Source organism: Opisthocomus hoazin, chromosome 1 (genome assembly GCF_030867145.1).
Source record: "Opisthocomus hoazin isolate bOpiHoa1 chromosome 1, bOpiHoa1.hap1, whole genome shotgun sequence".
NCBI classification, from domain to species: Eukaryota; Metazoa; Chordata; class Aves; order Opisthocomiformes; family Opisthocomidae; genus Opisthocomus; species Opisthocomus hoazin.
Window position 1 is genome coordinate 2,788,700 of NC_134414.1, and position 12,325 is coordinate 2,801,024.

Genomic DNA, 12,325 nt, shown 5'->3' on the forward strand with positions numbered 1-12,325 from the left:
GAGCTGGCATCCAGGCACATGGGCACTATGACCTATGGTCTTATTCCAGCTGCTGGTGCTGAGATTCTTACTTGATTAAGTTGCTCCTGTCACCCAGGTAGTTGCATCTGGGACATGCACACATCCAGTGACCTGTGGTGGTCTTGTCCTGGTTGTGTGGCACTGAGACTTCCACTCAAGCCACAGGCCCAGAGATGCTTACATCCCCAGTCTGAGGCCAGTTCATTGTCCCACATTCACTCACGCTGGCCCCTCCAGTAGCTGGCACTCTGGACACAAGGTCTTTGAGAGCCGTGAAGATGCTTTCCAAGATCTGTGGCCCCTCCAACTCCTAATCCTGAGACCCTCACTTGCTCCAGTTGCTGGCACAAAAGTTCCAGGAATGCTTCCCCCCTCCTGCTCTGACTCCATATTCGCTAATACTTGTCTCTGCAGTAGCAGGCGCCTAGTTTTTGCGTGACTCACAGACATGGGGTAGAGAGTGATAATACACAGAGAGATAGTTAAGAAAGGATTTAACCAGTAAGATAGATTGATCAGGTGCAGAGCTCAGTCAGACAAGTGTACTGACCGGTGGCTGTTTACATGTAACTGGCCCCTTTTATACCCTTCTTTGTTCCTTCCCTCTCTTTGTTCCCTAACAATCCCCTTCTCCTAAGCGTCCATTAGTAAGTTTTGTTTAGTCCTACAGACCCTCCCTAGAGTCTTCCGAATCCTCTTGTTCTTCACTTTCCCCTTCTTATCAGTTGCAAAGTCCAGGTTAGCCGTCTTGAAAGCTGTGCTTGGAGTTTCTTAATGGACCATGGGTTAGTGATTGGAGACTTTTGGTCTTTGGCATTGTCTCCATTATCCCTTGTCTGTCAGGTTTATGTCTCTGTCTGGTTTTGTTTATCAGTTCCCCTTTCACTTATTATTCCATTAGCACTGAACATGACTGTGATTCAAGAAACTTAATGAAACAGTTGCTCTCACCCTCCATAAATGCTTTGAGCTTCTTTTATGGAAACCAAACCAACTTCATCTCAGGTCCCCAAAAATACAGAAACTAATAGTAACAGACTACAAATACCTGAAGGTAATTGGGAGATAAGTGACCACCAATGAGAGTTCAATAAGTAATTTGTTTCACATTTTTCTATGGCATAGTGGTAGATTTTGTCCTGAAGAAAGGGTCAGTAGGACTTCAACACATCTTGAGTGATGCTTTCATAACAGACTAAGAAAACATGGTTTAAACATGAGTATTGCAGGGTAGTGCAAAATTAGGAAAAATCAGACTTTGAGAATGTTTAGAAATCACGCTGTATGGAAATGGTGGTGTTGCACAGGATCAGTCCTGGGGTCCAGGTGTTAATGACAAGAATGATGAAGCAAAGAGTATTTATATTATACAGGCAGTTAACATCAGGCAGAGTAGCTTAATAGTGCAGTAGTGGACAAGGTGAAAACTCAAAATTACTTTGACAAGAGTATTACTTTGATAAGAAATACTTGTGGAAAAACAAATTACAATTTATTAAAGATAGACTGAGTTTTAAAATAGTGCATAGCACACTTACAGTGTGAGGATTGCATAATTACAGGAGATCACAAGCTAAACATGAGTAAGCAATATCAGGCTGTTGTGGTAGGCCTAAACTATGTGTTCAGGTATGTAACCAGGAATGTTATCTGTAAGACACATGAATTGGTTCTTCTATTCTCTTCAGTGCTCTTGATCTCAGCAGGACCTTTGTAAAATACCCAAAGCTAATTCCTGAGAAAAAGAGGTGGACAGGATGCCATACAGCTCTATAAAGGTATGCAACGAGAATGAGCAGACCACATACCTTGCTGGGGAAGATTTTGAAGGACTGGTAGCTATTGAGTCTGGAGAAGACTCAAGATACAAATAAATCTTCAAATATGTAAAATGTAGCTGCAGAGAGGAAAAAACGAATTGTTCTCCATTTTTACTTTGAGTAGTACAAGGAATCTATAGAAAGGGCAACTTCAGTTGGACACTGAGAAAAGCTATTAATTGTGAATATAGTAAAGTGCTGCAATAGACTGCCTAAAGCAGTGAGAAACTCTTGTCACTGCAGACTTTCAGAAACTATTAAATAACCTTCTCTCCAGATGATAATAGATGTAGTTGAATTTGCTGTAGGAGAAAGGGATGGACCAGATGGCCTCTGGAATTTCCTCCACAGCCTGTTTGCTGTGATATTTCTTTAAACCCCTCATCTTACATTTTTTCCATTAGTGCTTGCGCTAAAGGTTTTCTTTCTGCATATTAGTACTGTAGTTCAGCATTTTATCTTGTTCTGTGGTTTGAGCCACTGATCACCTGCTTTGCTGGTCACTGCATTAGTTCATGTGTTTGTAAACTTGTGGTTCTCAGGTGCATGTCTTGAACAGAAAACAGCATGCAAGAATGCAAATAATAAATAATAAATGTGCAGAAATAAAACCCTCTAAAGACAGGATATATACTGAGGGCCAGAGAAATACTGCAGATAGTGTAAATGGAAACACTTCTACTTAGCCATTCTTAGAGGAACATGGGTAGGTTGGATTTTTTTGATTGTTCCCGATCATGTTTACTCTGTTCCCCTCCAGCACCTGTTTCTGTCTCATGGCAGGAAAGAATGTTACATCCCACAGGACATGCAACAGGAAGAGGTCATTTAAGAGCCTGGACATGAAGAAGACACTTATCCTGGCAATCTTCAGCCTTGGACTTTTGTTTTCCTAGATTCCTGTTGAGGGTCCAGCACCAGAAAGCCGTCACTCTCACAGTGCCTGTAGCTGGAAAGGAGGAGTGCTAATTGCAGGAGGTCTGGGAGCAGTTGAGCAGCCCTTAGGTTCAGTTTTCTTTCTGAGGGAGCTTGAACATGGCTTTCAGTGGCAAACAGTAGACACACACCCTCCTCTCATCCCAAGGTAAGTAGAAGGCATTCAGCAGTGAATCTTTGGCCTGTCTCTACCTACCTCTCTTACTAACAAGAGTTCAATTTAATTTTGAACTCACAGGTATTCACATACTGCGCATGTGCATGATGGAAAACTTCTGCTTGTTGGTGGAGTGTGGTTTCACTCATCCTCTGTGCCAGGCATCACTGTCATTGACTTAAGAACTGGTCTCTGCTTGGACTATATGATTGATGTGGTAAGTACTGAAATTTTTCTTTCAGAGTAAACATTGTTGTGAGAAGCAACGTGGTAACTTTAGGGCTATTCCTTGAAACAGAGTAGAGAATGCAATGTAGGCAAATTTGTGAGTGGAATAAACATTCCCTGGTTGAGGTAGAATCTAATTTTGAAGTGCTTTTACCATCCCAGAGAATATAAATGGGTTAAGAGAGGGAGAGTCTGAGTGTGCAGAAGACTGGAGGGCACAGAGCTGCTCTATTCCAAACAGGAGGAGCAGAACTGAGATGGGCACAGGCATAGTAATTTCAGGATGCTTACTGAAGAAGAGAACAGATCAAACCAGAAACTCAGTCTTAATGGAGGTCTGTGGTATAATTTCATTAAAACTTCATGGTGGAAATTGCTGTGTGCTGTAGAGGCTGCCTGCAATACAAGAAGAAAACAGCGTGGAAATACTGGAAACTCCACTTAAACACAGGAAAACTTTTTACTGTAAGGGTGATTGAACACTGAACAGGTTGCTCAGAGAGGCTGTGGTGTCTCCATCATTGGAGATACTCAGGACCTGACTGGGCAAGGTGCTGAGCAACTGTCGCGTTTATTTGGCAGAAAATAAACCCCCTTGCTCTCTAACGCTCTTCACCGAAGTGAGAGGCTGGGTGCGGCTAGGTTTAAATTCTGAGTGATGTCCAATTTACCACTACCAGTCCAGTCGCGTTTAATATGTATATTAAACTACCACGATTCTGGATACACTAATAGCAGTCTGTACCTTCAGTCCAGTCGTGCTCATGAACTGGCATGGCCGCATTTGGTCGCGTTCAGTGAGAAACTGTGACAACTGGCTACTGAAACAGTGCAGTTTTATTTGTGCAACAGGTAGAGAGGTTTTTTGAATTGCCGGTGATAGTGACTGTCTGCAAGAAAGCACGTGCAAATATAAAACGCGTGAAAAGGTTATAAATAATACAGCCTGGCTATAAACATTAGGGAGTAACTATTCCCGAGAGAAAAGCGCTCAGTTTAAGTCTCACCCAAGGCGTCCCAAGGCGGGGAGAAGCGAGGCTCAGCCTGTCCGCCGATCCCGGTTGTCGGAGGCAGTCTGAGGTGGAGTTTCCCTTGACTTGCTCGTGGTGATATCTTCTTTTCCTCCGAAGATGATCTTCTCTGAAAATCCCCCATTTCCCTGGCTATTTTTATATCCTTTCTACCTTTAAGGTGGAGTTTGAGTGACTGTAGTCATACATACTTTTTATCGTGATTGGTGTAAAATTTTCTCGCTTCACATTTAAAGGTATAGTTTACGAAAAATCGAGAGCGCAGACTCGAAGAGGGGTGGTCGCACCTTGGAGGCGGGGAGCCTTTGGGATGGAGGTGTGTTTTGGTATTAAAATGATATTAAAACGAGCAAAGTTCACGAGAGGGTAGCACTTTGGCAAGGTTTCGAAAACGTGTTGGCTCAGGGGGCCAGATGAGCTGCTTATCAGTCCTAGAGAACCATTTCTTCCCACTTTATCATCACGGAGCAGGGCCACGGAGTCTCCACTCAGTTCCGTCCTCTATGGTACATTGCAGGGAGTTGGTGTGTGAGTGGATTCCTTGCATGCCTGCTGCAGCTGTGTTGCATCTTCAGAGCACCTTTTGCTTTTCCTCAGTGGGTGAACACTGCTACGTTTTTCATATAAACCTTAATTTTCAGATGTAAAACCTTAATTTTACTAATAATTCCACAGCAACCTGCTGTAGTTGAGCCTGCTTTGAACAGGGGTGGTTAGACTAGATGATACTCAGAGGTCCCTTCCAACCTCAACTATTCTGTGGTTCTGTTGTATGGTTCAGTGAAGAACAATCATACAGATGACGTCACATGGCAGGATTTTGGCATACTCTGGGCAAAACTTAGTCTGTGAGTAGCCCTCATCTGTGGTAATACTGCCTGGAGTACGAGACAAACATGGCCCTGTTGGAGCAGGTCCAGAGGAGAGTGACAAAAATGATCAGAGGCTTGGAACACCTCTCCTATGAGGACAGCTGAAAGAGAGTTTGGGTTGTTTAGCCTGGAGCAGGCTTGTGGGAGACATTTTTGTGCTTTTCAGTACTTAAAGAGGGCCTGTAAGAAAGGTGGGGGCAGACTTTTCATCAGGGCCTTTTCTAATAGGACAAGGGGTAATGGTTTTAAACTAAAAGAAGGTAGAATTAGACTAGATATAAAGAAGAAATTTTTTACAATGAGGGTGGTGAAACACTGAAACAGGTTGCCCAGAGGGGTTGTAGATGCTCCATCCCTAAGAACATTCAAGGTCAGGCTGGATGAGGCTTTGAGCAACCTGCTTTAGTTGAAGATATCCCTGCTTGTTGCAGGGAGGTTGGACTAGGTGAGCTTTAAAGGTATCTTCCAACCCAAGCCACTCTATGATTCTATGAGAAAGCTTCTGTTGCTTGACAAGTTTTTATTTGTCTTCTTCATAAAGGAACAAATTTCTTTAGGTATCTGGGCATGTGGATCCTGTCCTTGGTGAAACTGGAATTTGTGACTGGTCTGGTTTTTATAATAGGCAGTATGTGTGCATCTGGCTGACCTTGCAGCATTTTCCTGAGGGCATAAAGCATGAAGTATGCTTCAGTCTTTCTGTAGTAGCAGTTGTAAGTGGCCTAGTATCCTTTACATAAAATAGGCCGTATAGCAGCCTTTCAGTATCTGAAAGGGGCCTATAGGAAAGATGGGGAAAATATTTTTAGCAAGGCCTGATGTGATAGGACAAGGAGGACTGGCTTTAAACTAAGGGAGGGTAGATTTAGGCTGGATATAAGGAAGAAATTTTTTGCAGTGAGGGTGGTGAAACACTGGAACGGGTTGCCCAGAGAGGTAGTGGAGGCCCCATCCCTGGAAACATTCAAGGCCAGGTTGGATGGGGCTCTGAGCAACCTGATCCAGTTGAAGATATCCCTGTTCACTGCAAGGGGGTTGGGCTAGATGACCTCTAAAGGTCCCTTCCAACCCAAAGCATTCTATGATTGTATGTTTCTATAGAAGAATAGAGCTTTTCTGTTTACATTGAATAAGTGGACGCAGATGGATTGGTAGCTGCCTTTGCTTATGAGCTGTTTGCTTTGACTTAGGTGAAACTCTGTAGGCTTTTGAACCTACCAGTACTGTGCTAAAGTATTGATAATATTGTGCAGTGTATGTGGATCGGTCCCAAGTTTTGAAAGACTGGAATTGTCAGTGATTTTCTGTGCAGTACTGGATACTGTTAGTATTACTGCTTTGATACATGTCTTAGAAGGTGATAGCACCAAAACCATTGGCTGGCAGCTTTCTCTGTGCTTGAAAAAGCCATGGAACAGTTACATGGGCAGATATATCTCTCTTAATTACTATCCCTTACCCTTTCTCCAAGAATATAGACAAGGGTACCCTCATAAAAGTTGCCTTCTGACTTGAGCAGTTTACAAGGGAAGCCTCTACAACCCGTCCTCTTCAGATTCCAGTGGCCTCAACCATAACTAAACTGCCAACACAGCAGTTTTGTTACTGCTACAGTCTGTTATCTGCAGAAAGTGTGTCTCCAAGGTTCACTTTCCTCAGCTTTTGAATATTGGAGGTCAGCATGAAAGAGCTGCTTTTCAGATTATCAGATATCACATATATACAGGTTATAAATCAGGTGTTTCTTGGACCTCAGATGTATAAGTATGTACTTGAGGCTTTCTCCTCTGTGGTGAAGAGGGCACGACTGTTTGTTTTTTCTTCTAATGTAAGAACTAGGAGACATCAAAAGAAGCTGGCAGGCAATATGCTTCAAAAGAGTGCTTCATATGAAATATACGTAAGCTGTGGAACTCCTTGCCACAGGATATGAATGCCAAAGTTTTACATGGATTCAAAAAGTGACCAGCTATGTTCTTGGAAGGGAAAACATTAAGGTTCAGGGAACACAAAGACATTATCTCTCATTAAAAATGACTGAACTGCAAGTTGTTGGGTGGGTGGGGTATACTAGAGAAGTATATCATGGTTTCCTTGTTCCTGTGTTCTCTAGCTATGTATTTTTACACACATTTGTGGGTGGTATAGTGGACTAGATAGGACCCAGTGTGGCTGTTCTTAAATTTCTAATGAGGGTAGCAAATTAAATACCTCTACAGCATTGTATGAAGTACACATGTGTTGAAGTCCTGTATGTTCAAAATCTCCTTTCCTTTTTCAGGAGCATCTGGAGTGGCCATTAATGCTGCATAATCATAGTAGTGTCTTTCTGCCAAATGAGAAGGAGTTGTTGCTTATTGGTGGTGGTGGGAACTGCTTCTCCTTTGGGACACACCTGAACCCAGAGCCTGTCTCACTGAGCCTCAGCAACATCCTGCCCAATCACTGACTGGGACCAAACAGGACTGAAACATGGTGCTGTATTGTGGTGAGACATCTATTCACTTGTAGGTGCAAAAGCAGCAAAATGTTTCCACAAAGGTTTTGAATCCAGAATGCATTTCTAAAGGTGGGATTAGGAGGGACACTTATGACGAGGGGTTGCATACCTGATCTGTCTTTTTTCTGTATTGCTCTTTGTGTTGCTGTAAATAAAGTATCTCTAAAGTAGCTCTGTGGTGATAGCAGTAATCATTAGAGGTGAAATGAGGAACATTGGTGTGTTCAAAAGGAACATGACTTCGCACAATGCTGACTTGGAGGTAAAGTGAAGTCACTGAGTCAAAAAGCCATCAGAAATGTTCAGTGAAGCATAATTAAATAAAGTGAAAGGAAGAAATACTTGAGTATTTCATAGATCATACATGAATATTTCAAAAGGTCATGTCTAGTCTAGATATGACAAACTCATGCTCCTCTGATTCTTGTTGCCAGAAGCTCAGACCCTGCTAGCTGTAGCCCTTGCTTGTTTCCTAGGAGGGTAATGACATACCCATAAGAGAGGCGGGGGGATGCTACATGAAATCACGAGTCAGCCTCATTGCTAACATTTGAACTCTTTTTCTATGCCTGGGAAGGTGCCATGGTGAGGAGGCTGTGCTTGGAACAGTGTTTGAGCACAATGTTCAAACTAGGATTATGTTCTTGAGAAGAGACATACACTTCTGTCTATATGTATTTTATACAGAATGACCAAATCAGTTCAGGGAGGTTTTTATTTTGGGGAAAGCCCCGTGGAAAACTACTAGAGAGAGACTCCTTGGAGTATAAATTAGAAAATGAGAAAGGGAGATCTCTAAAGCTATTGCAGTACCAAAATTGGTTGAGGCTGCTGATTGGGATCACTTATGTAGGCATCCAAAAATCAGATTGCCTTCTGAATTCTTCAGTGAGAAGAGTGTCTATAAACCTGTGAAATTAAGGAGAAGGTGCGATAACCTCAGTGGTTCTTCATGGCTTCTACTAACTGTAATAAGGAAAGGGGTACACAAAGCAAAGCGCCTTTGAGAGCACCTGCTAGGCCTGGAGTGTATCCAAGGAGCTGGCAGATGCTGGAGCAGGAGTAGGCCTTGCAGTCACTCTGCTCCATTTCCCATCAAGCTCCCTCCTCCTGAATGGCCAATGTCCAGGATCTGGAGGAGACTGGGGAGGTCCTGTGACTTGTCAGGGCCTCAGGTGAGGAGCGTGTAAATAAAAAAGATGAGAAGTGCAATTCACCAAGGCATTTGGGAGGAGCCAGAAGAGGAACTGCAACTCTATGCAGTTGAACATGGTCTTCCTGCTGCAGAAGGCACATAGAATCAGGTCATGCTAGGAACTGCATTATGAAGCCGTGAAGGACTTTACATCCCCAGCAGGCTGCAGAATTAACTCAGGTTATAAGCTGGATCACTTCCATTCCTTGTGGCCCTTTTCTTACGCTAGAGGTGCTGCTGCTTTGTGTCAGGACAGGATGCAAAGATAAGAAAACAAAAGATGCTGAATGGGTTCGCTGAAGTAGTGCACTGGAGCTAGTTTTCTTTGTGATCCCAGTAAGAAAAGCACTCAGGCTGTGTAAGGTATTGATTAAAACGCCATTTATTGAAGCTAAGACCAGAAGGAAAAAGAGGACCTGTACTTGTGCAAAGCACTTGGAACTGTCCCCTGTGACATTCCTCTCTAAATTGGAGATACATGGATTTGATGGATGGACCACTCAGTGGATAAGGAATTGGCTGGATGGTTGCACTCAAAGAGTTGGCATCAATGGCTTGATGTTCAAGTGGTGAGTGGTGTTCCTCAGGGGTCAGCAGTGGGCCCAGCAATGTTTAACATCTTTGTTGGCGATATGGATGGTGGGATTGAGCGCATCCTCAGCAAGTTTGCCAGTGACACCAAGCTGTGTGGTGGGGTCAACACACTGGAAGGAAGGGATGCCATCCAGAGGAACCTTGATAGACTTGAGTGGTGGGACTATGTGGACCTTGTGAAGTTCAACAAGGCCAAGTGCAGGGTCCTGCCCCTGGGTCGGGGCAATCCCAAGCACAAGTACAGCCTGGATGGAGAATGGTTTGAGAGCAGCCCTAAAGAGAAGGACTTGAGGGTGTTGGCTGACAAGAAGCTCAACATGACCCAGCAATATGCGCTTGTAGCCCGGAAAGCCAGCCGTATCCTGGGCTGTATCACAAGCATCATGGCCCACAGGTTGAGGGAGGGGATTCTGCCCCTCTACTCTGCTTTGGTGAGACCCCCCCTGGAGTCCTGCGTCCAGCTCTGGACCCCTCAGCACAGGAAAGACATGGACCTGTTGGAGTGGGTCCAGAGGAGGCCACAGAAATGATCAGAGGGCTGGAACACCTCTCCTATGAGGAAAGACTGAGAGTCTGGGTTGTTCAGCCTGGAGAAGAGAAGGCTCTGGGGAGACCTTGTAGCAGCCTTTCAGTACTTCAAGGGGGCTTATAAGAAAGGTGAGAACAGTCTTTTTAGTAGGGCCTGTTGCATTAGGACAAGGGGTAATGGTTTTAAACTAAAAGAGGGGAGATTTCGACTAGCTGTGTTACCTGCTCTAACTCAGCTCTGAAAGCTGAGGGTGACTTCATACCCTTCTGAGCTCAAACTTCTTAGTCTCCACTATAATTAATCTCAGTAATTCTGAACTTAAAAGATCTCCCTGCCAGAAGTGGTTCAGTTCACAATCCAAGGAATCCTTTGCCAGCACTGTGAGATTCCATGTCTAAGCTGAACTTTCATCTCATCTTCACTTTCAGAGAAGACTTCAGACAGCACACGCAGTCCCTGTGTGGGCTCTTTGCCCATTTAGTACCCAGTTGACCAAGGTTGTGATTTTTCTGTAGTACTAATGACCAGTCCATCTGTTTGTCTCCTTTGTATGCAATACTTGTGCTACCACAACTGTGTTGCTTGGTCAGTTCCAGCTTTCCAAGCAAGACATTCGTATCACTCTTCTAGTATTTCAGTAGAATACGGAAGTCAGTATTTCCAAAAATAAGTAGGATAACCCCAAACTGGTAAAATAATCAAATAAGACATTCAATGGTTAGTAGCCTTGGTTGCATTTGGCCTTTGTCCACATAAAAATTCTGCCTCTGAAGTGTGGTACATTTGAAAGGCCCCATATAGGGTGCTCTGATCTTTATTTAGCTGTGTTCCTCACCAATGCTTGTTTACAACTTACTTTTGCTTCTTCACCAAGCTGGGAAATGATACAGTTGCTGGAGTCTGAAAATAGAAAAGAATGTCAGCACATGCTTTGTTATCTGTTTGGTAATTTTAAAAGGTTACATTTTGATTTAGCTAGGTTACTGAATAAGCCACAAACAGGTAAGACTTCTACAAATGTGTTGTTCTTTAACATTTTCTTGGTAACTTCAATATTTCTGCAAAATTACTTTACAAAATTTGATTCCATAAATTAATTATAAATTATTTAATTTTAAAATTAAGCATGCCATCATGCCAATCTCCTAAACATACCACTTCTGTGATTGCTTGAGTAAATCAAATAACCCCAAGTCTCTCATTCAGCTGTCTAGCGTGCGAGCGACTGATTTGTCCTGACTATAACCCACAGCCCACAGGCAACTTTGCAAGTTTTTGGGCACTGACAAAGAACGGTAGTTAGATCCCTGCTTAAACCGTACAGATCTAAAAGCAGAAGCATTTTTGCTGGCATTTGAATCAACCTGCTTATAATAGCTGGTTGTGCTGTATAACATATTGGAAAAAAAGGAAGACAACAAGAGACAACTCAGCATGAACAGGGTAGTGAGGGAAATCTAGCCAAAATATTATGACATCCAAGGTATCATCAAAAGATCCCTCAAAAATTCCTTCAATTAATAAAGGGAAAAAGCCTTGATCAGCAGGATTGTTTGATACAGAAGAAAATTTGTATGTCTCATTTAAATTTGTTATTTGGTTATGGATTTATTCTGAAGGAAATGATGCTTCTGCCATCATTCTCCCCCATTCAGCCAACTCTGCCACAATGACAAGTTTCCCTCCTCTTGCCATGCCTGACACAGAAACACTGACCACCTTTTGTAAGCTCCAGGTTCATTGTGGCATGTGCAGTTTGCAGAAGAACAAACAAATATGGGAAACAGGAACGCTTTTGTAAAGGGAGTAGCTAGAAATCTGAAATCGGTCCTGAAGGAAGGATCACAAGAACGGCAATTATGCTAGGATTTAGGCATGGCTATGGTGAGTTATTTGGGAATAAGGAACAGACTTTAGGAAAATTTACCTTTAATTTTGACAATCCGGAGCTTCCCCCTACCCCGGAGTGCATTAAATGCCACTTAGCTCCCTTATAAGCAGCTCCTTTCACATCAATAGACTGAGAATCTAAATGAGATCAACCAGAGGTTTATCCAAGATGCTTGCCCTTATACTGATGTTTAATACAGCACATTTTTTTAATCAGCTGCAAAAGACTCAATAGCAATGGGCATTGTGTTTGCATATCAGTTCGGGAATCAAGCATTAATGGTTATTTGCTAGCTGAAGTCTCCTCTGAAAAGAATTTATGCTGATGGAATCTTTCCCTATTATTGTTGTGTCTTCCTTACCCTGAATACCACTGTTGTCAGTTTCCTCCAGGTAAGCAGAGGCTTTAGTAACGGCACATGCAAACTAAAGGCCTTTAATATTTCATTACCTCTTCAGCTACCCTCCATTCCTGTTGACTGATACACCAGCCAGAGGTCTGGAGGACCTCAGCGCTTGCTTCCTCTCACTGTGGAAGTGAGAGAAGGGCTA

General features: G+C 43.0%; 1 protein-coding gene across 3 annotated transcripts in view; it reads left to right on the top strand.

Annotated features, from left to right (window-relative positions):
* LCMT2 (leucine carboxyl methyltransferase 2) overlaps positions 1–7,735 on the top strand; it is a 34,998-nt gene extending 27,263 nt beyond the window's left edge. The window contains exons 12-14 of one of the 3 annotated variants that reach the window (XM_075414465.1): positions 2,738–2,925; positions 3,016–3,151; positions 7,347–7,735. In XM_075414465.1, coding sequence (XP_075270580.1) covers positions 2,738–2,925; positions 3,016–3,151; positions 7,347–7,514 — 492 coding nt within the window. In that variant the 3' untranslated portion in view covers positions 7,515–7,735. The other 2 variants (XR_012763233.1, XR_012763234.1) reach the window with 2 other exon arrangements.
* Positions 7,736–12,325: the final 4,590 nt, after the last annotated feature.